The sequence below is a fragment of the Cyprinodon variegatus genome, unplaced genomic scaffold (genome assembly GCF_000732505.1).
Source record: "Cyprinodon variegatus isolate N-32 unplaced genomic scaffold, C_variegatus-1.0 Scaffold311, whole genome shotgun sequence".
In the NCBI taxonomy this organism is placed as follows: Eukaryota; Metazoa; Chordata; class Actinopteri; order Cyprinodontiformes; family Cyprinodontidae; genus Cyprinodon; species Cyprinodon variegatus.
Window position 1 is genome coordinate 22340 of NW_015150764.1, and position 26533 is coordinate 48872.

The 26533-nt window shown below is 38.9% G+C and overlaps 2 protein-coding genes across 2 annotated transcripts in view; one reads left to right on the plus strand and one right to left on the minus strand.

Annotated features, from left to right (window-relative positions):
* LOC107090784 (receptor-type tyrosine-protein kinase FLT3-like) overlaps window positions 1-250 on the minus strand; it is a 15779-nt gene extending 15529 nt beyond the window's left edge. Inside the window, exon 1 of the mRNA XM_015384357.1 lies at window positions 104-250. Within this exon, the coding sequence (XP_015239843.1) occupies window positions 104-134 (31 nt within the window). The 5' untranslated portion in view covers window positions 135-250. The remainder of the gene's footprint in view (window positions 1-103) is intronic.
* Window positions 251-2676: 2426 nt separating this feature from the next.
* Window positions 2677-24684, plus strand: pan3 (PAN3 poly(A) specific ribonuclease subunit). The gene is made up of 18 exons (XM_015384378.1): window positions 2677-3019; window positions 3887-4008; window positions 7152-7224; window positions 7751-7821; window positions 7925-8066; window positions 8149-8366; window positions 8683-8787; window positions 8888-8945; window positions 9722-9883; window positions 10182-10298; window positions 10449-10550; window positions 14600-14765; window positions 14955-15042; window positions 15165-15304; window positions 17174-17303; window positions 21328-21392; window positions 21491-21629; window positions 24267-24684. The coding sequence occupies exons 1-18, from the start codon at window positions 2677-2679 to the stop codon at window positions 24405-24407; spliced, it is 2382 nt and encodes a 793-aa protein (XP_015239864.1). The 3' UTR covers window positions 24408-24684.
* The last annotated feature ends 1849 nt before the right edge of the window (window positions 24685-26533 follow it).

Below are 26533 nucleotides of genomic sequence, written 5' to 3' on the forward strand. Positions count from 1 at the left end.
TATATATATATATATATATATATATATATATATATATATATATATATATGTAATATAAATATTTTTTTGAACCTTTAGCAACTGCTTAAATGCTGTCACTTACCTGCGACTGTGTATTTCTTTCTCCGCATCATGAGGGTTCCTGACAGCCTGGATTACATGCTCAACCTCAAACTGCACTGTGAAACTGTGGGGGCTGTGAGCCAGCATTTTAAACCAGTATGTTTATGAAAGAGGAAGTAATAGACAACTGCAAATACTCACGCCCTTAGACATTTCAAATATCCGGAATATTCATGGTTTAGGATAAAAACATATCTCAATATTAAAGCCATGGCAACTGTTCCTGATGACATTGTGGTAATCCCTAGTGATTATGAAAGGCATAACATTATTTTTTTCTTTTTTTAACCAAAAGGGAACTTAGTTTTGTGAAAATAGGATGAGTATTATGTAACAAAGAACCAATATTATTACATTTCCTTTATTTTGGGGCGACGATGCTCATTTTTCCAAATGCATGAAGAACCACTTGAAACACTAGAACTGTTTTAAATTGCATAGTGCCCAGAGCAGAATTTCTTCCAGGTTTTTGTTTTTTTCTTATGCCCAGCACCACCCACCCACTACAGCACAACTATTATACCAATAAGCCTACAGTTGGTTCAATATATCACAAAACACAATTAATCATTGTTTTTCAATTGATGGAAACGAAAAAAAAAAAAAAAAAAAAAAGGATTTTTTTTCTTCATCTTAATTTTTCTTTTTTGGAAGCATTCAAACTTATAAACTATGTTAGGGTAGGGATCTATATGTTGCATAAGAAGTTAAGCGCTCTTGGTGGGGCCCCAACTGGATTGGGTGTCTAAGCTGACCACTGCCTTAAGAAAACTTTGTTGAAACTTTTACCTTATAGCTGGCCATCCCAGTGGCTCCTTTTTCTAAACAACTTTCTATAAATATGGTTACTTTTTCTGATTTTACAGGAGACTTTTTAATAGACTAACTGTTTTTACGGGGCTGTGCAGCTTCCTCCCACAGTCTAAAATCATGATGATAAGGTTAAGTCATGTCTCTAAATTATGTCTGTGTGTGTACATGGTTGTGTGTCTCTGTGTTTGCCTGTGATGGATTGGCAAAGTTTCTAGGAAAATTTGCCAATAGATTGCTGGAAATAGGTAGCCCCCCATGACCTTGATATATAAGCATTAAAAGATGGATCCATCCAATGGCATAACGACACAACAATAGGCCCTTAAGCAACATTATCTGGTGGGCCCCATCAGTCACTGTAGCAGCAACCTCCACCTCTCCCTCTTTGGTTCTTTGAAAGAATGTGTTTATATTGGGAAGTTTTATTCATTCTTCCAGCAGGTCTTATTTGCTTTTTCTTTTCTGGAATCCACTTAAGTACCTCTTTTTGGTATCCGTCGTCGCTAACACATTGTGCGTAATGGTTATGGATTTAATCTATGCTCTGGATTACCCATAATTCCAAGTTGTAGTGTAAAAAATAAAATACTTAAATACATTGTTCTTTTAAGATCTTTACTGTGGTTTGAAACATATTATATGAGTGTATTTTTTTTTTTTACCAACCATCTAATGAACTTTACACAGTTAGTAACATAGTAATTAAAAAGTACCACTGTCTGCTTTGCTATTGGTGTCGTGTTTAAACGGCTCACCATCATGTTGAAATCTGCCATGTGTTGGGGTATAAATAAGGTCCGGTCAGTTATTCCAGTATCAGGTGGGTTTAAGAGGAATTTTTTGCACCATTACATCTGCAAAGAGACGTCCTAGTCCACAATTGCTTAAGGGGGCAACCAGGTGCCAGTGATGGGGCCCCTAAGCAACTGCAGTCTCTGCTTACCGATAGTTACGCAATTGGATCCATCCATCTTTTTGTTCTGAAAACAGAGCCTGTATGTTGGATCAGAAGTCTGAATAGATACAAAAAATGTGTAAATAATAAAAGGTATAATTCCAAATAGGAAGTGTGTCTAAACGCAGCAAGATTTATCCATTATTAGTTTCATCTCTCCTATTTAATCCTCTTTCCTAAAGTAACCATTCCATTTCCATGCATACTGATAGATGATGTCAGATGACTGCTTTAAAGACAGCCAATAGCATATCTATTTACTGAGCTCTGTTACACTGCCTCGCTGATACCTTGGGCCGGCTCTGACCATAATATTGTTTTTTTTATTTATTTTTTTTTTTTTATATACTTGGATCATTACTTTTCTTAATATGAACTTATCTGTCAAAACAAAATAAAATCAAGCTAGCAAATCTTATAATTTGCAGTGAATCTGACTGCTTGTGTTTGCAGCGGGGTGCAGACAGGATGCAGAGCCATGCTCGCAGCTCTGGAGCCAAAGTGCGAGTAGAAAACAACAACAAGCTACCCTGCAAAGAAGGCAGCTGCATGGATAGCGACAACAACGACGAGCAGGATCCCACGTATGCAGACATATTTACTTAGAAAAAAATGAATATTCTATTCACAATGAGAGGCAATAAATGTTTTCCGTGAGCTGAGGTGGTTTCAATTTGCTACTTTGAGGGGAAAGTGTTTGTAAAGTAGCTGGCTAACCAGCTAGCTCTCCGCTTCTTCTCTATGGTTGAGTATCTTCCGGCAGCAGCGGCGGGAGCAGCGGTGCCATGAACAGTGGACTCCCACCTTCCGCTGCTCCGCTCGGGGGTACCGGGATACCTAATGTCAAGGTAAAGTTTTGCCGATACTACGCGAAAGACAAGACATGCTTTTACGGAGATGAGTGCCAGTTCCTGCACGAGGATCCCTCCATGGGAAGCATGTCGCTGCACGGAGGCGGCGGTAGCCCCGTCCCGCTGCCTGTGGCTGGAGGTGGCGGGACGCCAGCGGGGTATTCCCTCGGTGGCACGACGGCACCGGTCTGCCCAGGCGGCGGAGGGACCGGTGTGTCCAAAAAAACTGAAGCACTGGGGCCTGCGGGCACGACGTTGGACGGACAGCTGCTTACCAGTGAGTAAACAAAGCAAAGCTACACGCGGTTTTGGCTGGTTGAGCCAGACTTTTCCAAAGGGCCTTCCGCGGCCATGTTCAAATTGAGTCCGAGGATTGAGCGCGGCCCGTTTCTTTCAGAACAGCGTGCTTGACATTTAACTTGCAAAGAAGGACCTTTTAAGACACACATAGCTATTAATATATTCTTTAGCTTTGTTTGTATTTGGCCTGTCTCTATGCTTTGCCAGCTGGCTTCACTTTAACTGGCTTTAGAACAAAATATACTTCTGAAGCTCAGATTGGGGCCTGTTGTTTTTGTATGACAGCTGGGTAACTAGCGATGAGCTAATTAGCATTAGCTGACCTAGCCTAGCTTGTTTGAGTGTTTATCAAACTTTTTTTTAAATCTCTTCTTGCTTTTAGTATTGTATTTGAATATAAGTAGTTTTAGCGTTGGCTTAAAATTCGTTTTTATTTTTAATAAGCATACTTTCCCTAACGTATTTAATTGATGTTTATCATTAGCATGCTTGAGCTAGCTGCCTTAATGTCAGTTGATTTCCTAATCTCTCAGTGTAAACAATGCTTGTTAAGTAATATTTGTATGATTTCCCCTGCAGTAGCTACTGCTTGGGTTACCTTAAGTTTTGATGGGCAAAGAAAATGAAAACTTTGTTTATAAATTTACTACATATTGCCTTGTGGCAGTCTCCGGAAGAGTTTCTGTGCAGTGTTTACAAGCATTATAATTAGCCCTGTGAGTGGGTAATTACAAAACCTCATAGTAATTACTGTTGAGACCTCTGTGTGGAGGTAACCACAGTTTACATTTTTTGGATTTAGTCAGTATTGGCTATATAAATACATTTTTTTCACCATTCACAGTCCCAGGGATGGAGGGTCCAGCCCTAAGTGATGCCAATCTCACCAACTCTTACTTCAGCAGCAGCTTCATTGGTGTCAACGGGTTTGGAAGCCCAGCAGAGCCGAAATATACAATGATGCAGGTATAATATCTATATTTTAATCTAAATGCATATTGACATACACACCCCCTTATAAAAATCCAGTTACAAAGTCTAATAACCAATCATAAGGTATTGTGCCTTTGAAAACATTATTTCTAGATGTAGACTTTTTTTAAAACAATTTTGGATTGGATAGGATATATGTTATTGATTCGAAGCTGGGAAATTACAGTGGAGCAGCGATGAAAGGAACACAAAATGAAAATGGCAATAAGAGCAGAAAATAATCTTATTTAAATAAAGTATTAAAAATATATATACCATGCTTATTAGGACTAGTGATAATTAACCAGCTGTTAAAAATAGAAATAAAAAAATAGTGCAGTAAACCAAAAGTGTGCCGTGTGCATTGAATTTTACAAGCTAACAATCACACATCTCAGTATACCTTTTTGTATTTTATGTTAACTGAACAAAAAGTAATGCCTAATCCTAGAGTAGAGACACAGCTGATACAGGATTTTCAGACATGTTACAAATGAAGAGTAGAAAACGATGGCAGACATATGTATGTCAGTAGTAAGTATTGACAACTTGGTGTCAGTACTTAGCAGAATCACCATGTCTTTTGGAATAAGCCTCTTGGCCTTTTTTTTTTTTCCTTCACAAAAATAACCCAAACTCAAATGAGAATAACACATTTTCAAGTGTTCATAAATTCACTTTTGTATTTAGACCCATAGTTTGTCTGAACCCTTCTAAAACACAGTGCTTTTAATTTCATGGATTTCAAACTCCAGTACCTGTACGACTTCTGCAACATTTTGATTATCACCTTCAGCACGCATGAATCAAATAATTAGCTCATTAACAATTACCTTGCAATCAAGATTGTCATGAGATTTGTAAATGCACAAACTCACGAAAATAAATTTTGTCAGAAGCTAGCAGATGCATTAACCTCAATACAGAAATGGACTTAACCAATGAAATGCAGCGACGTGTATGAGATGATCCACAAGCGGAAGGCTGAAGTAAAACAAACATGGCTGCGCTGAATTTGGTTGGAAAACCCTCTATTCCTTTTTTTTTTTTTTTTTTAACAAGGAAAGGGGAACAATTTAGGCCTTTGTGGATCGTCAATATTTTTGCCCATTTATCCTGAACAGATTTTGGTAATAGGTAGATTTATCTCCGCTAGTTGTGAAACAAATCAATAATGTCATACCTCACTGCTGCTGTGATTGGCTGACAACTCAACATGAGAGCCAGGTACCCAATCAGATTGATACTGTGTAGAATTTAAATTGAAGTACAATATTAATCTGGCTTATGGCATCTTACATTACTGAGACTGAGGGAAAAAAAAAAAGGTTAGCACGCTGAGCAGGAACCTTAGCCATTTGATTCTAACGGCTGCAGGACATCAGTCCTCCCCGAGTTCTGGTCTTAGAGAACCCTGAGAGTCTACTTGATATAACACATGGTCAAACTGGCATTTAGGTTGCTCCTCAGTTGTTCTGCATCTGTGTTAACTTCTTCCCTAGATTTTTATGCAACCTTTAACACGTTTATTTCCAGTATTGCTCTGCAATTAGCTTTTCATTAAGTCTGACCCACTTTACGGCGATGAAGAAAACCATCCCCACAGCATAATGCTGAGACATCCGTTTGTCAGTGAACAGTGTTTCAAAAGTTTTAGTTTTTTTCAACACACAGTTTTTATATAGGCCAAAACGTTTAGTTTTGATCTCTGCTTCCAACTTCCACTTGTTTAGTGTTTTCTTGCTTGCTTGTGTCAGACTTTCAGCCACTCTTGAATAATATATTATTTTTAACCCATCTGGTATGTTCAAAAGTCAAGTCAAAGTAGAAAAAAAAATATATATATTTTTTGTCACCCAGCCTAGATCAGAACTCTTTTTGAGAAACATTCTTTGAGAAACATTGATGCTTTATTTCAAACAAACCTCTTTTTAATACACAGAAGCATTTTTGCAGAGTTTCAATTACACACAGGTAGAATTTGTCTACTAATGAAGTAACCTTTGACAGCCATTTATTGCAATGGGTTTTATTTCAATGGAAAACTGGACCAGAATACGCATGGAGGCTACACTGGCTGACAAAAATAACAAAATGATGAAGCAATGTATGATTTATCTTCCACGTCACAATCCTACATTTTTTTTTGGGTGTGTTGCTATTAAAAACAAATCCAAATCAAATAGAATTTTAAGCTTAAAGTGAGTTTACAGTTTTAGGGTGTATTAAGGCTTTTGAAAGAAAATAGGTATCAAATAATAAGATTTCTAAAATCTTTACACCCTCCTTGTTTCCATGAGGAATATTCTCCATTAAGTTCCTTCAGGTTCATGTTTAACAAAAACACTTATTCATCAGATATGATCACAAACAAGCAATGCGTGCATTCTTTAAATCTGGAAAGGCTTGTAAACCATTCCCCAAACAAACTGAATCGCTCCATGCATGGTTTTGCATGTTTGGATCGTAGGAGGACGGGTTGTCATAAACAGATAAAAAGATCGACATATTAGGAGCTTACAGGCCTGAAATGGTGTTAAAATTCAAGAAAAATAAAATTAGGAAGAAAAACCCCAACAACTATTGTTAGTATAAAAAGTGGTCGCCTTGTAAAATAGTCATCTTTTTTTAAGGGCCCTATTAAACCACGGGACTTTCCAAATGTTAACATTTGATAACAATCTAATTGCCAGGATTAGGTATAAATTATTTTTGCTTAATTACGCAAAATATATTTTCTAATCTTTAAACTTCTTCCCTGTGCTTTTGTTTTGCTCTTGATTTTGCATTTTGGTCATGTCATTATATGTGATTAAGTTAGATTAATTTTATTGTTTTATAAGCCTAGTTTTTTTATTTATTTATGTTTGGGTACTGTGATATCTTACTATAAGGACCCCATAGAATGGAAGATATGGTATGTATGTATGTGTATATGTATATGTAAAATTTTTTTTTTTTTTTAATAAAAACATTGCATTGAACCTAAAAGCCTATTCAGTTTTACCTTTTAACATTAGAATAGCTTTACAGCAAATTATAGTTTTCCTATGTTGGTAATTTGTAGGTAATCTCATATGTGGTTTATATAGTCTAGTTGTTGTTATGACAATTGTTGTTGATGCTGCTGTTTTTAGCGAATGACTACCAGCAGCAGCTCTCCCAGTCTTCTCAATGATGGTGCCAAGAATTTCAGCCACAGCACTCATGGTAAGACACCCTCACAAAGATGTTGCAAAGTATGGAGATTTATTTATTTATTTTTAGCTTTTCTAGGTCTGAAGAATTATGGAGAAACTTTCCGGCTCTTCCTCTTGTTTTTCTAGAGCGAAGGAGTCTGAGTCTGTATGAAAAATAGACTTTTAGACTAATTATGTGTAAAAAAAGGTTGTTATTCTGAATCAGTGGCAGAATGGAATCTATTGCAGATTGAGCATACGGTCTCACTGCCTCTTTGATAATCATAAAATGATCATTGTGATGTGATATTTAGTTTTGTCCTTTTTATCCAGTCTGTATTTCAACAGCTTTCAGTTTTTTCGTTGTTGTTGTTCCTGACTGAAAACCCATACTCACATTAAGTGTTTTTAGGGATCTTTGATGGCTTTACCTCAGATCCTTAACTCAGGTTTAAAACCCCTAGGATCCCCAAACAGAGCTTCTGTGTTTTTGACACTTGTTTTCCCACATATTTAAAAGGGACGCTTCTCAATTTGTACCTCCTGGTCCCTGACAGATCCAGTGAACTCCTCGACTTCGTCACTGTTCAGTGATTTCGGTGCTCTTAGCATTTCCCAGAGGAGAAAGGTGAGCAGTTGAATCTGCACTTTTATAGAAGTAGGTTCCCAAAGGCTGAGCCTTTTGTTTAATGTATTTTTTTCTATATATGACTCCTAACCTTCTTTAATAGGCTCCTAACCCGACAGCGAGCGAATTCATCCCTAAGGGCGCTCCGAGAATGGCCGCCATGACGCAGTCTGCAGTTCAGGCCTTCCCTTCTCCGCTCTTTGCTCATCCTGGTCTTGGGGGCTCCACAGCTGCTTTGGCGCCAGGTGAGGTTAATCCCCAATCTGATCTGCATGTTATTTGGAATTTGCTGCCTATTCATGTTTATATTTTATTTATTTTTTTAAGGTATGTCTTTGTCTGCTGGATCATCTCCTCTCCACTCCCCAAAAATCACGCCTCAAACCTCACCCGCCCCTCGTCGACGGAGTCACACCCCGAACCCTGCCAACTATATGGTGCCCACCACTGCGTCTGACCAGGGCGCACACGTCATTCAGAAAGAGACCGTAGGGGGGACGACGTACTTCTACACAGACAACACCCCAGTGCCAATGGCAGGGATGGTACGACAAGCAAGGGAGCCCATCGACTTGCAATGAATGTGTTTAGCAACCACGCCAAGATGTAGCATCTTTGGAAATCTTTTCACTGTGATTTAGTTTTATGTTGGTATGTAGTCTACTGTAGACTTGGATCTCTGGAGTTATTCTTGGTCTGCTAAGTGTCAAATTTATTTTAGTTTCACGCGTCATCACCTGATTCAGATTAAGGTCGGTTTAGGCAGTTCATATTGGCTGGGAAAAGAAAACAAACTAAGACGTATCATCTGTTTAGATTTTTTGATAAAAAGGAAGCGGGGGTTTTCTGGTTTCTTTGCAGGTGTTTCCTACCTTCCATATCTACCCCCCCACTGCCCCCCATGTGGCTTACATGCAGCCAAAAGCCAACGCCCCGTCCTTCTTCATGGCTGATGAGCTCCGCCAGGTATCAGTTGATTGGCCTGTTTGCTTTTTCACCAAGCAGCATGTTGTTTTCCTTTCTGTATTGGGTATGATTTATAATCTCCTTTTGTTTCCTCCATTAGGAACTAATTCACAGGCATCTAATAACCATGGCCCAAATTGACCACTCAGAGAACCCAGGTAAGCTTTCACTTCTTTGCCGGTTGGTGGAGAAAACCGATTATATATGTTTTTTCTTTCATCCAATTAGAATAATCAAATTTAAAATGTATTTTTAGATAAATGAGCAGGATTAAAAGTTCTTCAACAGCTCCATGCATGGGAGAGGGAGGGAGTATTTCTGTTGGTTCACAGATGACCACAATGTCCCTTTTAGTCCTTTATTAAAAACATTCCTCACATACCATCCCTATCAACGTGCTGTGGTGTTACTTTTCTTCAGCATGAACAGGAAAGCTTATAAGTTTATAGTGAGATGAATGGAACAACAGACGAGTCATAAAACCTGCTGAAGAGTTAAGACTGAATCACAAACATCCGGCCAGAGATTGGATTGAAGCTTATCAATTTGTTTGAATGATCAAATCAAGGCTCTGACCTAAATCCATTCTATGGCATGTAGCATCTAATAAAAATGTATACGCTCCATCCAATTTGGCCTTTAAGCTGTGTTTAGAGATGAACACAATAATTAGATGTGCACAGCAAGGATAGGCATTACTCAAAAGGCTTGTTGCCCCAACTGCTACTGTTGAAATAGGACTAAATAGAAATGCACTTTAAACCTTTCCCAATTGAAAGACACCACTTTGTTATAGTGTGATGCTGTACATTATCTAAAAGTACATCAAGGTTTGGTTGTATTCTGACAAATTATGAAAATTTCAGGGCATATGAATAATTCTGATGTATGTGTTTCAATCGGTGTCCTGATTTTTGGTAACCACTTCCGTCAGATGTACCGTCCGAGGTGGACAGCTACCACAGCCTGTTTCCCCTCGAGCCTCTCCCTCCACCCAACCGCATGCAGAAAACCAGCAACTTCAGCTACATCACCTCCTGCTACAAGGCGGTCAACAGCAAAGATGACCTGCCATACTGCCTGAGGAGGATACAGGGTAATAAACGTCACTACAGCGTACATTTTCTTTTTTCACAGAACATCGAAGAATGTTTTTTGTTGGTTAATTCACTCAGGTTTTGATTTAAATAAAGTAGTTATATCTAATAATATTTAAAGGATGCATTTATGAGCCCATTTCTCCCTCACCATCAGCTCTTCGTAGAAAATCCGACTGTTTCTAAATGAACCTAATTGAAATCTGTTGTTTACAAATTTAAATGCTTCGTAGGTGTTGGTAGATTGAAAGACATTTGTTCACAAGTGTTACTCCTGTGTTTTGTAACTGTGACCAGGTTTCCGCCTTGTTAATACCAAATGCATGATGCTGGTCGACATGTGGAAGAAGATTCAGCACTCGAACACAGTGACGCTGAGAGAGGTCTTCACAACTAAGGCCTTTGGAGACCACTGTGAGTGTGCCATCGTTAAGTTACAGTAAACGTCTCGTGTGGCGTTCTGTTGTAAAGTTCAGCAGCTCCGTGTAGCAGAAGTATCTTGTTTGTTTAGTTATGTTGTTATTCTGGGTTCTAACTTTTGTTTTCTCCACATTTTTTTTCCAGCTTTGGTTTTTTCATACGACTTCCATGCAGGTGCAGAAACGATGTTCAGCAGGCATTTTAACGACCCAGCAGCAGACTCGTACTTCACAAAGAGGAAGTGGGGTGAGTGCTCCCCCTCGCCTCCCTCTGCCTTTACTCTGAAATAGAACCAGCTTTACCTCAGCCGCTCATCACCACTCTTCTTCACACATTCAGCTTCTGTTTACTTGATCGGTAGTGAGGTAATTGCCACTTATCTATTTAAATCTGTTTGTTTCTCTTGGAAGCATCGCATCCAGGCCAGCTCATGTCGCACACATATGTAATGTTTTACAAATAAAAAGTACTACATTGCTTGACAGCTTTAAATAATGGCTTAATTTTAGTCTTACAGGGATAGTTTGGACTTTTTGCTGTGAGTTTTTGTGAATTTAGTTCCCCTCTGTGGTAGACTGATGTGGTATATTGCAGTTAACTTCTGAAAAAATTTAAATAAACCCTCAGCAAGACGGCAACCGGCTAGTCCGGAACAATTTTTCTTTCTTTCACAAATATGTGAAATGTTTCACAAAATATCCTCATTAAGTGTGAAGCTATATTCTCAGCTAATGCATCAGAAAAAAAAAGCTGTTAATTGCCATCTGATGACTTAAGGACCTGATCATAGATCGCCTCATATCTGAGCTTTAACAGCTCTTGCTGACGATAACACTCTTTCATATGAAGTTTTTACAGAATAAAAGTAAGACGTTAGCTATTATCACAGGAGAAACATTTTAAATAAAGTCAGAAAAAGCAGAAGTCTTTCTGCTTTTAATACAAAAAGATGTTAGCAGGTTACGGATGTCCTTTAACGGAATCATGTTCTTTATTTCTTGAAGAACACTAAATTATAAAATGGCAGTTGTGCTATATAAAGATGCTTAAAATTGTCAGCTCTGATTCTTTGTGCATGTTTTAAAATAGAATCTCAAAGTGGGATTTTTTGTAAAATGCAAAAAAAAAATTGCAGTGATTTGGAAATCATTTTCAAACTATATACACTTTAAAAGACTGAAAATATATATAAATAAAATCTATGTAACTTTCTGCCAAGAGAGAGAATTGAGAAGCTAGAGTTACTTTTAAAGACAATACCACATTTACCCCTCTAGATTAAATTCTATGTAAGAGAAAAAATAATGTTTGATCAGGTTAAGTGTCATGTTTGGTGCCTTAAGCTTAGTCAGCTCCCATGTTTAAGGGGAGCTCAGGCTATGCTAAAGCTGTGCTCTGGATCAGATGACAAGGACCAATCTGACCCTCTAAATTGCAATGGGTGTTAATAGTGACCTGAAAAATCATTTACTATACAGTAATGAAAATAAGTATTTGAACACCTGCTATTTTGCAAGTTCTCCCACTCAGAAATCATGGAGGTGTTAGACATTGTCATCATAAGGGTAAGTCCACTGTGAGAGACATAATCTAAAATAAGAAAATCCAGAATTAAAATTGTATGTTTTTTTTAAAAACTATTTATTTGTCTGATACAGCTCAAAATAAGTATTTGAATACCTGTCTTTCAGCTAGAATAATGACCCTCAATGAGCTGTTAGTCTGCCTTCAAAAGGTCCACCTCTACTTCATTTATTATCTTAAACTGGATGAACCTGTTTGAGGTCATTACCTGCATAAAAACACCTGTCAACCCGATGCAATCAGTAAGAAACCAACTACTAACATGGCCAAGACCAAAGAGCTGTCCAAAGGCACTAGAGAAAATATTGTACACCTCCACAGGGCTGGAAAGGGCTACGGGGAAACTGCCAAGCAGCTTGGTGACAAAAGGTCCACTGTTGGAGCAATCATTAGAAAATGAAAGAGGACTGTCAATCTCCCTCGCACTGGGGTTCCATGCAAGATCTCACCTCGTTGGGCCTAATTGATCCTAAGAAAGGTAACAAATCAGCCCAGAACTACTCGGGAGGAGCTGGTCAATGACCTGAAAAGAGCTGGGACCATCGTTTCCAAGCTTACTGTTGGTAATACACTAAGACGTCATGGTTTGAAATCATGCATGGCATGGAAGGTTCCCCTGCTTAAACCAGCACATGTCTAAAGTTTGCCAATGACCATTTGGTTGATCCAGAGGAGTCATGGGAGAAAGTCATGTGGTCAGATCAGACCAAAATAGAACTTTTTGGTCATAATTCCACTAACTATGTTTGGAGGAAGAAGAATGATTAGTAGCATCCCAAGAACACCTTACCTGCTGTGAAGCATGGGGGAGGCAGCATCATGCTTTGAGGGTGTTTTCTGCACGTAGGACAAGGCGACTGCACTGTATTAAGGAGAGGAGTGGGGCCATGTATTGCAAGATTTTGGGGAACAACCTCCTTCCCTCAGTTAGAGCATTGAAGATGGGTCAAGAATGGGGTTCCAACATGACAGAAACCTGAAGCACACAGCCAGGATAACCAAGGATTGGCTCTAGAAGAAGCATAACAAGGTTCTGGTATGGCCTTTCCAGCCTCCAGACTTAAACCTATTATAGAATCTGTGGAGGGAGCTCGTACTCTGTGTTTCTCAGTGATAGCCCTTAAACCTGACTGATCTAGAGAAGATCTGTGTGGAGGAGTGGGCCAAAATCCCTCCTGCAGTGTGTGCACACCTGGTGAAAAAAATTCAGGAAACATTTGACCTCTAGAATTAGCAAAAAAAATGCTATTGTACCAAAAAAATAACATCAATTTTCTCAGGTGTTCAAATTCTTATTTGCAGCTGTGTCATACAAGTAAATAGTTAAAACAATCATACATTGTGATTTCTGGATATTCTTTTTTAAATTATGTCTCTCACAGTGGACATGCACCTACAATGACAATTTTCATACCCCTCCATGATTTCTAAGTGAGAGAACTTGAAAATAATAGCAGGGTATTTAAATACTTATTTTCCTCACTTTATCCCATATTAAGCTAATAATTTGGTCAAACTTTGTAATGTTATCATTATTTTGTTTTGAAAGGGTGGAGTCAGAATAAAAAAATATGCACACCCATTAAAAGGCCAGTGGTTGGAAGTTGGAGGGGATTTTGCTGCATTTCGGGCGGCTTTTGACTGGGAAGGGCCATTTTGAATGGTTGCTACTGTATTAATGAAGCTCCAATATCATTTGAATAAATCATGAATGTGATAAATTTACACTTTGAAGACTTTTTCTCTTAAACAAATGTATTTTTTTAAATCACATTTTGTCTATTTTAAATTGATCTGCTTTTATTGCATGTTTTTGAATTGTCACCAAAAAAATAAAAATGAGTAAATCAGCAAACATATAATAGTAGATGTTGCTTAGATGAGTAGTGGCTACAAACTCCCCTTTCTGAGATTTCTATAAAGTCTTTGCTACTAAATGCCCTTCCTAACCCCGGGTACCATTACTGATAATAACACCACAGATCTTCACTTCATAAAACCCAAACTGTTTCTTTAAGAAGCTGTATGTAGTTTCAGTCCTTCAGTTTGTTGTCGAGTTTCCTTTTAAGAAGTCTTGCGGATTTGGAGGAAACTGTGGCTGAAAGTGATCCTAGGCAGGTGCTAGTGTTTAGGCTGCTTACAGGAACGACTGAAAGAAGGAAGCAAAACAGCAGTGAGTCGGTCTCACTAGTAGCATACACCGATAAGAAACCTCCATCTTCTGACTCTATACGGAACAAAAATAGTTAAAAATAATCCTAAAGACGAAGCGTAAAACTGCACTAATTCTTATCAGCGTCAACGTAATTTCAGGAAGTGAATGTTTTATGCAAGGCTTCTTGTGGTCAGTATCACACTGTTGTTCTTTATAACAGTGTACACCCTTTCATTTGTGGCCTCCTAACATTACCCACAGTAATTGGTATGAATTAGTTGGTTGGAGATAAGCTTTTATGGTAAACAAAATTTCTCAAGCATGAGCTTCCTTGAAACACGTCTGCATTGTTTACATTTTAGACCAAATGACCAGCTGAGTACTAGCAGTAGTGTTTTTTTTTTTTTGAAACCCCAACCTAAGATGCATGAATCATTCTTACCTTGCTGAATAAAGGTGTTTATTTTATACTCCACTGGTGGAAGGTGACAGTGCGAGGTTTAGTTTGTGTAAAATGCTGACCGTATGGCTGTTTCTTTTTTATGAACTCTTGCAGGCCAGCATGAACCTCCTCCACCACGGCAGCATGCAGGCCTTCTTCCAGAGTCGCTGATCTGGGCCTACATTGTCCAGCTTAGCTCGGCCTTGCGGACCATCCACACAGCCGGCCTTGCCTGTCGGGTTATGGACCCCAGCAAGATACTCATCACTGGCAAAACCAGGTATAGATATCTCATTTCACCTCATAGTCCACCTTTGTTATTGTCAAAGCCTGCTGCATCTGACCTAAAATGGCTCTTTTCACACCAGTGATAAATATCTCACTTCAAGTCAAGCTTCCTGTAACAAATTAGCTTAACAGGGAACACACAAGTTATTCTAATAGAGGCTGTTGTTCTCTTTATCTAAAGGTTACGGGTGAACTGCGTCGGCGTGTTTGATGTCTTAACGTTTGACAACAGTCAGACCAATCATCTTGCCCTGATGCCACAGTACCAGGTACTTATGCAACAGCTCCCCTCAACCAGTAATATTCTCAACATCTGGACTTCCCTTAAAATAACTTTTTTGAGTTTCACTGCGCAGCAGTAAATACGTGTTTGTGTGTCTTGGTTATGCAGCAAGCTGATCTAGTATCGCTGGGGAAGGTGGTGCTGGCTTTGGCCTGTAATTCACTAGCTGGAATACAGAGGGAGAATCTGCAGAAAGCCATGGAGCTGGTGTCTATAAACTACTCTTCGGACCTCAAGAACCTTATTCTGTAAGAGTACGGTATACTGTAGGTCACAAGGAACCACTTCTAGCACTCTTCTCAAATTATCACTCCAGAGAAAACCAGTTTATCACTCCAGAAGAAAGTTTAGGAAACATGGAATGAAAGATGCAATGTTTTGGTACAGTTTTCAGCATGACCGTTCTGATAGGTGTTTTTTCTTGGCTAGCCTAGTGATGTGTTTAGTTTCCAAAAGAAATTTGAATAATTTTGTTATGATTGTCTTTACCGCAGAATTTAAATCCAATTCCCTCTTTACCTAATGGATATTCAAAACCATTTCCTTCATAATACACAACAACCACAACTCTGAGCAAGCAAAATGTGTGCTAGTCCAAACTCATGCACTGAATTCCTCTAACAAAATTAGGGTTAGGGTCCCTGAAATTGATTTTAGGTTTTCCTGCATAAAAAAAGGTTATTTTATTTTTATACAAGTGTTTAAGCCTCAGTCAGATTTGCAAAACCAATTTAAAGCAACCAAAAGCCAAGTATTGCTTCCTTAAAAAGGTTAAAGAATTTTCATATAGGAACCCAAAATTATCTAGATTGTTTTATGTTAACATGCTAATAGGCGACACATTTAAGCTTTGTATGGAGCTCTGTACTGCCAGGGGTTTTAATCTGATCCTTTAGGAATTGACTAAATGCAAGGTTGTGCAAAAGCAATCGTATCCACCTAAAGCCTTTTGATTTTTCCTCACAAAAAAACAAAAACAAAAAACACAGACCATAATATGTAAAATTAGGATTCTCCCTCCCAACCCATACAATTCCTCACTGCAGCCTGTTAAATGGTCATGCATAATTAGGAGGACTATCAACCTATAATGACAGGGGATGAGAAGAAGCAATAGATTTTATTATAAAGGTAGAAATTGATTATGGTTGGATTTTGTGGCCCCTCTTTTAAAACGTGTGTAAATTAAGTCCATGGTGAAACATGATGGAGGCAACATGGTCATGTGTGGATACTGGGCAGCCTTCAATGAAAACCTTTCAGCAGCTAAAAAGACTTAAAGCTTGGCTAAAAGTTCACTTTGCTGGAGGACAGTGACCTTAAACACGCAGCCAAACTATTATTGTAAGAATGTCCAGACCTAAATCCATATAAGAAACTCTGGCAAGACTTAGAAATGAATGTTTACAGGTTCTCTCCATCCAAACTAGCTGAGCTTGGGCCCTTTTTGAAAGATATTCGAACCATTTTCAAATCTAGCAAATGTTCATTATTGGACTTTTAGATAACTGTTCTATCTTACTTTGTTTTGTTTTTTTGTTTTTTTTACATCAAAGTAAAATTAAAACTCATTCTTTTACAAATGAGGGTGTGAGAGAAAGTAAAAAAAAAAGGAAGCTTTTCATACAAATGTAAATTATGTTGCTGTACAATCGCTCTATAGACTTTTATGCTGAACTTGTGACGTCAAGAGAGTTATGGAAACCTCCAGCAGCAACAAGCTGGTGTCATGTTCTGTTCTTCTGGATTCTGAAGATATATATTTAACGCTTTAACAAAGAAAAGGCACTTTGCACCACTTTTTAACAAAATCAAAGGACATTAGTGTTAATGTTTACTTTTAGCTCTAACAAAAGTTTTAATTTTGCAAAAGAAAAACTAGGAACACCAAACTGTGAGGGTCAGAATTTTTTTCATGTAATACATTTTAGCTTTACAATGTGTTCCTATAATAACTATGAAACTTGACAAAACAAATCTTTTCATATTTTAAAGAAATCACAGACCCTACTTCCCTCCATTGCATTCAGCGATCTACAGTAAAAATTGAAATTGCCTTTAATTGTAGAGGAGATGCATTTGTTCTGCAGTGCTGATCTGTTTGCCAATCTGCGCAGGTACCTGCTGACTGATCAGTCCCGTCTGCGCAGCGTCAATGACATCATGCCCATGATTGGAGCACGCTTCTATACGCAACTCGATGCATCGCAGATGAGGAATGATGTCATCGAGGAGGACCTTGCAAAGGTAATGGGAAATTAGTGAAAGCATAAAGAAGTCAGTGTTGGATATTCTCTGGTAGCTGAGGAGGAAGGAACCTAATAAGCGAAGAGGGAAGTTGTGCGAATACAGGATGTTATAGTGTATTAAAATGTTCGCTGTCCTCTCTTAAAGATGGTTTCCTCATATTGGTTTGAATGTGTGAAATTGCAACCCTTTGCATGTATTTATTTCTTACATCCACCAAGTTCCTCTTCCCTTCCTGGACTCTGGTGTGGTACGCCAACAAAGTTCTCTCTGTGTTCTTTAACTTGCATCGATGCATTGTAGAGTTTGCTTCTACAGGACTAACAGGATGGTATCAAGATAAAGGAACAGACGTGTAGAGTTTTGCACACACAAAAAAAAATAAATGAAAACATTTCTATTTTGAATTGTAAGTTGTGGCAGCTCTGCTCAGCCCTGCTTATCATCTGCTGGTTTCTATGATGTTGGGTAGAGTTTCCTGTTTATCAGCTTGTCTCTGTTTCTCTGTTGGCTCGATGTCTCCTCATCTAAAACTGAGTGCATTGTTTATTTGACCAGGTAGTGCTTTTGGTGTCTAGAACATCTTAAGCATATTGTTTGGATGAATGCAAGCCTTCCATAAAGAAGGGGAGATATAATTTTCTCATGTGTTAGCTGTTATGTATTTACTTCTCAGCAGCATTTAATTAGCTGTGCCACTTTAACTTTTAGTAGACCTCACAATGCTAAGTCATAATCACTGATCTTGTCATTGATAAATTCATGGTGGTTACTCAAAGTAAAAGTCGATTTCTGGTGGATAAACTGATAAGAACCTAGAAATGGTTTTTCCTTGTAAACAGTAATATTTTGGTTCCCATGATGCAGGACTTTTATGCTCTTAAGACCAAAATAAACCATTAAGGAAAAAAACATTCTCACAGAGAAATAAAGCTACTAAAAAATTCAATATTTTTTTTCCTCAATAAAGTAAATAGCATCAGTGGTAAATGCATAACGTGGACAGTTATGAAAAAAAACACAGAAAACTCTATTTGTATTAAACCACAGGAAACTATTTGTAATTTATAGTCTATCACATTGTTAAAAGAAGACAGACTTAAAAACACTGAAAAATAAAATGCGAGTTTCTGATATGTAGTTTTAGAGAGTAAATAGATAAAAAATGCTAAAGCTGATTCAGCAGAATCACATAAGGAGCGAAAACGGTATAAATCCCACCAATGCTCCTTTATTTTTCCAGGATGGGGAAGTTTGTGAAAATTCAGATGAAGGGTTACAATGTGAAAAATGTTCCATTTACTTTGTTCTCCCACTCTATGAAGATAACTTGCATGTGTTTATATGAAGAACTGGTTAGGACTTGTACACCTGTCTTTACGTCCGTACATGTGAAAATTAGGTTGTTTTTGTGGGGTTGGGGTGTTGCAACACCGCTGGTATGTCGGTGGTCATGTGGTCATGATCGTAGTAGTTTTTAAAGTTTGTCTCGTCTGAGAAGCTTGTGAAAACAAACCAGCACAAAGGTTTTCAGAGATCCACACCTGTTGATGCATACTATCTTTCCAGTTTATTACTTTTTATAAAACAACAATTGGTAAGACACGATTTGCGAAGGGAATGAAACATAATGCATAGTTTAAAACAATCAAGACAAACACAAATCCATAGGGTGTTTTTTAGTCCCTGTTTTTAAGATCCCCTTAAAAATGCATTGCAACTCACTGCCCTTGGAAGACCTAATTAGTAAATAGTCCCCCTCTGAGTTTAACGTAATCCCCATATCAGTATAGCTACAAGCTGACAGCCTCTAGTTTTGTTAGGGAAGATTGGCGAGGACAAAGAACAAGGAAAACATCACACAGGTAAGGAAGGAAGATTATATAAAGTATCCCAAGCTTTAAACAGTTGTGGTTTTCTTCTAATGCTTCAGACTGCACACAATTTAAGCAGCAAAAGCAGCTGGTTTACATGCAAAGTTAATGGTTAATACGCATCAAGATGCCTGAAAAGGTCCTGTAGCACGTTTCGAACAGCAGGAGCAGCACATCTTGACACAGCCGAAGCAGCCTCAAGAAGCAGCTGCTGGACTTGGAAAAATTACATTTTTTGCTGCTCGATGCGCCACACAGAGAAAACCCAGGAATTCTTCTACCATGGAAGTTAAACTTATCATCGCTTTTTGCGCTCATCCCGTTATTTATGACCAATCACATTACCAATATAGAAACAGGAGCAGAAAGGACCTTGCCTGAAGGAGGATTAGTGAGAAATTGACCGTCTGTAGTTGGTGTCTTGGTAGGAGATGTGGGCACCAATGCGAGTAAGCAGGTCATCAAACTAGGCTTGGGTGTGACGATGGTAGAGCTGGCAGCAATCCCCGTCAGCTCCCGAGTTTCTGAAGTAGATGGTGAATCTCCAGAAACTGAACACCTCGGAATTATGTGGTGAATCCTGACATGGTAACGCCGCATCCTGTGACGGCATTCTCTATCTTGATTAATAATAAACCAAGCCACGCTTTCGATTTCATCTGCCATTGTATAAAATACAGGCAAAGAAAGGATAGAGTAGGTCCTCCCAATGCCCATCAGACCAGCTTTTCTGATGTAGAAGGAGTAATTAAAGGATTAATCAGAGAAGGAGCAAAGAAGTCTGATAACTCTGGAGGAGTTGCAGAGATCCCAAGCTCAGGTAAGCGATAGGTCACCAGTTGCATCCAACTGACTGCGTATAGAGAGGCTCAGACTAGACAGGGTTCCCCACTTCTTATCCTTTGTCACACAGATTTAAATAATTTCTCACATTTGACTTGGACAGATTATGATAATTTTGTCTAATTAATGAATTAAAAAAAAAAAAAACCAGAGGTACTTTAAAGTACCACTCAACGTGTCTGTGCATCATCTCAAACAAGATCAGACAAGACTTTTTATACTCTTGTATTAATGTTTGTTTGCGAGGCTCAAAGAGCTTTATCTTACTTTATCTTTTTGCTGTCCTCCTTCATTGATTATTTTTGCGGGTACCTGTCCTGCTTGCTCTATACGCGATTTGTGACCCAAAAACAGACTCTTTCTAACAGATTATATTTTCTATTTTCCACCGAAAGCAGATGTGTTTTACTTTTTAAATGCTTCTCTCTTCCTGTCAGACTCATGACATTGCCGCTTAATTACTGCGTAGTCAGGCTAAAATATCCCAGTCTGACCTACACATACCTTGCAGAAAATGATGGCGGTAGTGGTCAACCACATTCCCTTTCAATGAGCGCTAAACGCCACAACCTCGTCCGACACGATTTTCTTTTGGATCTGTCACAAAACCAGATTCCGTGTGTTCTGACCTTTAGTATCAAGTTTCAAAACCTGTCCGAGTTAAAAAAAAATGCTGCAAGCCCTATGGAGTAACAGACTGCATGCTGGTGGAGAGTTTACAAAGGTCTTGAAGACAGAAACTCATTTAGGACTTAAAGAAAAACATCCTGCATATATAAACCACACTAAAACCAACAATCCTCTTTGTTGGATTTGAGGTTTGAGGTGAGGCTGCAAACACAACTATGTTGCTGCAGCTTCTGCTTCATTTATGATAAAAAGGAAGTGTCTTTTGAAAACGGACCCTTTTCTTTTTGTTTCGGGCAAAAGGTCAAATGGCATAGCTTTTAGTTTCAGGAGTGTTGTCTTCAAATCAAGTTCACAATGAATACTAATCACCTTAACGATGTGTGGCCTTTCGAGAATTAAAATTGTAAACAAGTTCTTCTCTTTTTGTGTGGCTATTCCTCACTTCGCATTTCAGCACTGCTCACAGTGTAGTCAACAGTAACAGTGGAAATGTACTTTCTATGTGTAGTTTTATTCATTAGACATAAAAGCTGTTTCCAAGCACCCGTCCATCGAGTTTGACAACCTCAAGGTTTTAATATATAGACTTGGGATTCAACAATAAATACGCAGGGATGATATATTAGTTACATTCCTGAAGGTGTTTTCTAAGTCAAGACGTCTGTTTGTGGTTTCAGGAGGTACAAAATGGCCGCCTCTTTCGCCTGCTTGCCAAACTTGGAACCATCAACGAGCGACCAGAGTAAGAAACTAAGCCTGTTTCTGGGTTTGGGTTTACTCTAGATATTGTTTGTTGGATTTAATTTGCTATTCTTTAATTACCTGTTTTTTTTTTGCCAGGTTTCAGAAGGACCCGGCGTGGTCTGAGACAGGTGACCGCTACCTTTTGAAGCTTTTCCGGGATCACCTGTTTCACCAGGTGACGGAAGCAGGGACGCCGTGGATTGACCTCAGCCACATTGTCAGCTGCCTCAACAAAGTCAGTAAAGTCATTGTTTCCTACATATTAGCAGCCTAATGAAAACACATTGAAGTCGTTGATTAGTTTCGGTTCGACTTAAGTTATTTTAAAAGTAGCCTGTTGTTTGATCATGAATTAAATCCTCACAATTTAAGCCTGTAAGTATAACTCTGATATCCTCTCACTATTTCCCCCTTTTTCTCTTCAGCCAAACAAAAATTCTTTTGGTCTCAGCTTTGTTTTGCAAAATAGGTTCTATGGCTAGAAGATATGATCCAAACTTATATCATGATATATTACTAGTTGCAGTCGAAACAATATAATTCTGATATTGATATAAATTATGAGAAATTCTCAGAAAAAAAAAGCTTTAAAAATACTACAGATGCCTGTAGAGCTTCTCAAAGTTATTATGGCTACGTTCACAGACCCTCCTGAAGTGACCCCAATCCGTCAGCCCGTACACGATGTGTCGGATCTTTTTATGACAGTCTGAACAACACGCATACAGGTTTTTCCAGCTCTCTATGTGGTCCTGAATCCGATACATATCTGTGTCTGAAAGGCCAGGTCGCATTCATCCTAACTTTTCGCCACTAATACTCAACAAAGGTCATTATTCTGCGTCTCGCTACTCAGAATTAAAAAGAAAAACAACAACCACGGCGGACAATAATGCAGAGAGCACCCTTAATACCCTCTTGAAATTGTGTTTTAATGCACTGGCTGAGGTTGGGAAAGAAATGAAAGTTCGCTACATGCTCTCCAGCACTACCATCTGTTTGTACTTCTGTAAACACTAGAGCACGCTTGCTTGTGATGTCTTTGCATCCTCTACTGCGCATGCGGGACACTTAAGTTGTGTGAATGCAGTTGGCACAGGAGATCACAGACAAGTCACGTTTATTTGTAAATGTGAACGACCAGGCAAAAGAATCTGATTTCACAAACAAATCGGAATTTAGCATTCAGGACTGCCGTGTGGATGTTGCCTATGCCAAGTCCATTAAACTCCTTTTTTTTTTTTACCTGGGCACTGTGAGCGTTTTACAACACTACACATTATAAGGATCAGTTTAGTCAAAACAAACTGAATCAATTCACATATTCTGTAATAATAATTAGTATAAACGTCAGTGATGGAAACCTACACCCTTCTCTTACATGCATCCTGCCCTCAGCTATTCTCCCCCTGACTAACTTTAAGGTGTGCGACCACCTGTGCGTTCAAGGAACATGCTTTCCACACAGTATGCGTGCTATAATGATTTTCTCATTCATCAGGAGCCATTTGCATGGATGATTCTGGGGGGTTCAGATCATCAAGAACAGGACGTTTGGTCACCTTATTATGGGCAGGGATTTTGTTGCTAAAACTTACCATGCTGGAGCTTAGCAGCTGAGCAGCGAAGCATTTGTTCTGTTTTTGTTTGGCCAAAAACGTAACGCCCAGCCTTATTAGGTTATGTGCACAATTTTAGACGTGTTTAAAATTGACAAGACTGTGTATTGTTTGTTTTCCTTCTAAAAAGCTTCAGAAGTTACCTCATCAAAGCTTGGTGTTGGAGTTGCATATGTCATTATTTAAAAATTTGAGACCAGAACTTTAGGTTTAGGGACCTAGGTTTAAGTCGGTCTAACAGAAATTAAATGTCCAGGTAAATGGGTATTGATAGTATGACAAATGGTACTCAGTCCTCTGCAACAACATTTGATGTATTGATTGAATGTGCCTCTGCCTTTGGGTATAAACCTTCAAGCAATACACCAAAGACATTGAAATTGACATATTTTCCTCCTGTTGTCAACCATACTAATTATTTGCTTTCCTTTGTCTAAAATGGCAAAAAAGCTGAGGCATGGGATAAGCAATAAAAACGGGTGATTGATTTTTCTGTTTAGGAAGAATTATTTTTTCAAAATGTAGGGTCTGTTATTTTTTACTGCTGCTTTCATTTGGCTTCCATAGCTCAGAGAAATCAGCTCATCACTTTGTGTTTTACATTTATACTTTACAAATGATAAACTATCTCAATGTGTGATTTCCACCAGTTACAAACATTGAGTATTACGTTTTCATTGTGTTGAAACTTTTTTTTTTTGCAATTTCACATCTTCATTTTTTCCCCCTTTAAATTAAGATCACCTCCTAATGGGGATAGTTTACAAAAGAAGATTGTTTTTATATGTAAAAAATGACAGTTATATGTCATTTTTTATTTTTTATTATGAAACTTTAGGGGGGAAAAAATCAAGTATTTTAATTTGATTAAAAGAATCTGAGATTTTTAAGCCACATCACCCAGCCCCAAGCTTAGGAATTGTTTTTTTTTTATCCTGTAGTGGTAAAAACGTGCAAACAAGAACTTACTGTAAACCTTATGTGTTGAATTCTGAGCTGCAAACAGAACAGAATATGAACCATCTTAGAAGTTTATCACAAGTTCTTGTTCCTCTTTTAAATGTGTCTCAGGCTGTTTAACACCTATACCTCTTGTACTTGACAAAATATCAATAGGTCAGTGTTTTTCTGAATAAAAATATACTTGTCAGTTCTCACTACGGGTTCTGCTTGGATACTAATATGCCTGTATAGTTCCTTTATACTTATCATTTGTCAGTTACCCTGTTTAAACCCTGTTTTTGTTGGTGCAGCTGGACGCGGGTGTTCCTGAGAAGATCAGCTTGGTTTCCAGGGATGAGAAGAGCGTCCTTGTCGTCACCTATTCGGACCTGAAGCGCTGCTTCGACAGCACCTTCCAGGAGCTGCAGGCTGCAGCTGCCGGCTCTCTGTAGCGCCCCCTTTGGGCTCAGGCGGGGACCGCCCCCACCTGGAGCGCACCATTGCACTACAGTGGAGGACCAGGCTCTCGGACATCAGCACAGCGAAGGCAACGAGGCGGGGCTTCGTCAACCTCAGTCACATACACTGATTCCTGTCCACCAGGAACCATTTTTTTGTAAAGCATATATTTTTCTTTGTTTTTGTGGCTGAAAATTGAAAAACGAGGGAAAAAAGGAAAATTGATAACAAGGAAGCTGTGATGACCGACATTTTTTTAAATTTGGGGAACAAAACAAGATATTTTTTTTTCCTGCTTTTATTGTTTCTTTCTTCTGTTGGATGTTGTTTTTTTTATTTTGAGGAGGAGGATGCACTAAGATTTTTAATTTGTTAATTGTGTGAGTGGCCTGCACACACACGGACATAGAAACCAGAGGATTTAAGTCCAGGTTTCTGTTAAATTCACCTCTCTCACTTTCTCTCTCTGCCGGTTGGAGACCACACCCCTTCATTCTGACGCTCTCCTAGATGGGACGCATCACTCGAGGCTTCTAGTGCGACAGGGTGGCACCTGTTTCTTTAAATAGGCCATCCCATCATTGACTGCTGGTTCCTCTTTGTGAAAAGACAAACCACTTAGGAAGGTGAACAAGGGTTGTATAACTAGGAAAGACTGGATTTCAGATGTTTTTTTCTACAGGAGATAAATGAACTTGAGACTCGCACTTGTGGGCAAACTTGGGCTTGGGACCAGGATGAGAGGTTTTTCTGTTGGCACTGAGGAAGGCGCGTCTTCTGAGGCTGAAGCGTTTGTTACATATGCAGCAGCCACTTTGTGGTTATCGGACACTGCTGTGCTTGTTTCAGGTCTGCTGTCGTCAGTGAGCCACAGCGGCCTCATTGTGGAATGTCCTCCCCCCACTGTCCCCAATCTCTGTCTTTATCTACTTCCTTAAGTTTTGTCCTCTAATCCCAAATATCACTCCACCCTCTGTTTGGTGGGGGGGTCTGCGTTTTGGAAGAAAATTGATACATGCCGACTTTTTACCAGCTGCTTTTGTTCTCTGCTCAGCTGTTGTGCAAGATTGCACAGCGGGACACAGGAGGCCAATCAGGTTTTGCCTCACTCTCGCTGTTTAATACTCTGTGGACCAAATCCAGCAGGGGGTTATAGGTCAAAGGGGGAAGGGATCGAAAAATCGACTATAGTTTTATTTGACTTTTTTTTTTCTTTAGGATCATGAGACACAGGTTTCACACTCGGATTTTCTCTCAGGATGAAACAGCCGAAGTCCCCCCACCCCACCCACCCACCCAAGCCCCGATGATTGAATGTCCTTGGCTGTCATTGGGCTGGCCGGCTTCAGATGGAGGTTCTAGGTTGTTTAAAAATCTACTTTCATGTTGCCCCCAAAGCACAGATCTGTTTTCATTTCATCGGGGAGGGCTGTTAAAGCTAAATCCAGTCCAATTGGTTCCTCCCCCTGTATCACATTGTATGAATGTCAACAGACTGCAGCCTCTACATCAGGCTGGATCTTATTTATCTGTTCTAGGCCTTTATTTTTAAAGAAAGTAGGGAATGATCTGTTCTCTGGAGGCAACAGCTGCACAGGGAGCCATGCCAAATCATGAAATACTTCCTTTTTTTTTTTAAAGACTGACGATGATTGAAAATCTGGTGAAATTGGTGCTTTAATCCCTTACAAACAACCTGAACACCTTTGGATTCAGCCAATACGGTGTCAGTGCTCAGATCGCCGTGCCCCACATTATAACAGACACTCCTCATGACGTCAGAGTTAACAACCCCCCCACACACACACACAAACACACACACAGCAGCACACCTACAATCGCCATCTTAGTATGTCTTATACCCCTCTTGTGTTCTAGTCTCAGATTTTTGCAATATTTGTGTGTACAGCAGTATTTTAATAAAGAATACCAAAACTGATGCTGATGTGTGCTCTTCTTTTAATGTTCTCCACTATACTTTTTGGATAAAACAAAATGTATAAACCTGCCCCTAGGCCATCCTTACGTAAAACCCAGTCAGAATGAATAGACAGAATCTATGAAAAACCATTTTCAAGGCCGTTCTATGAATATTCTAATTCCTGTCCTGCTGGAAGGG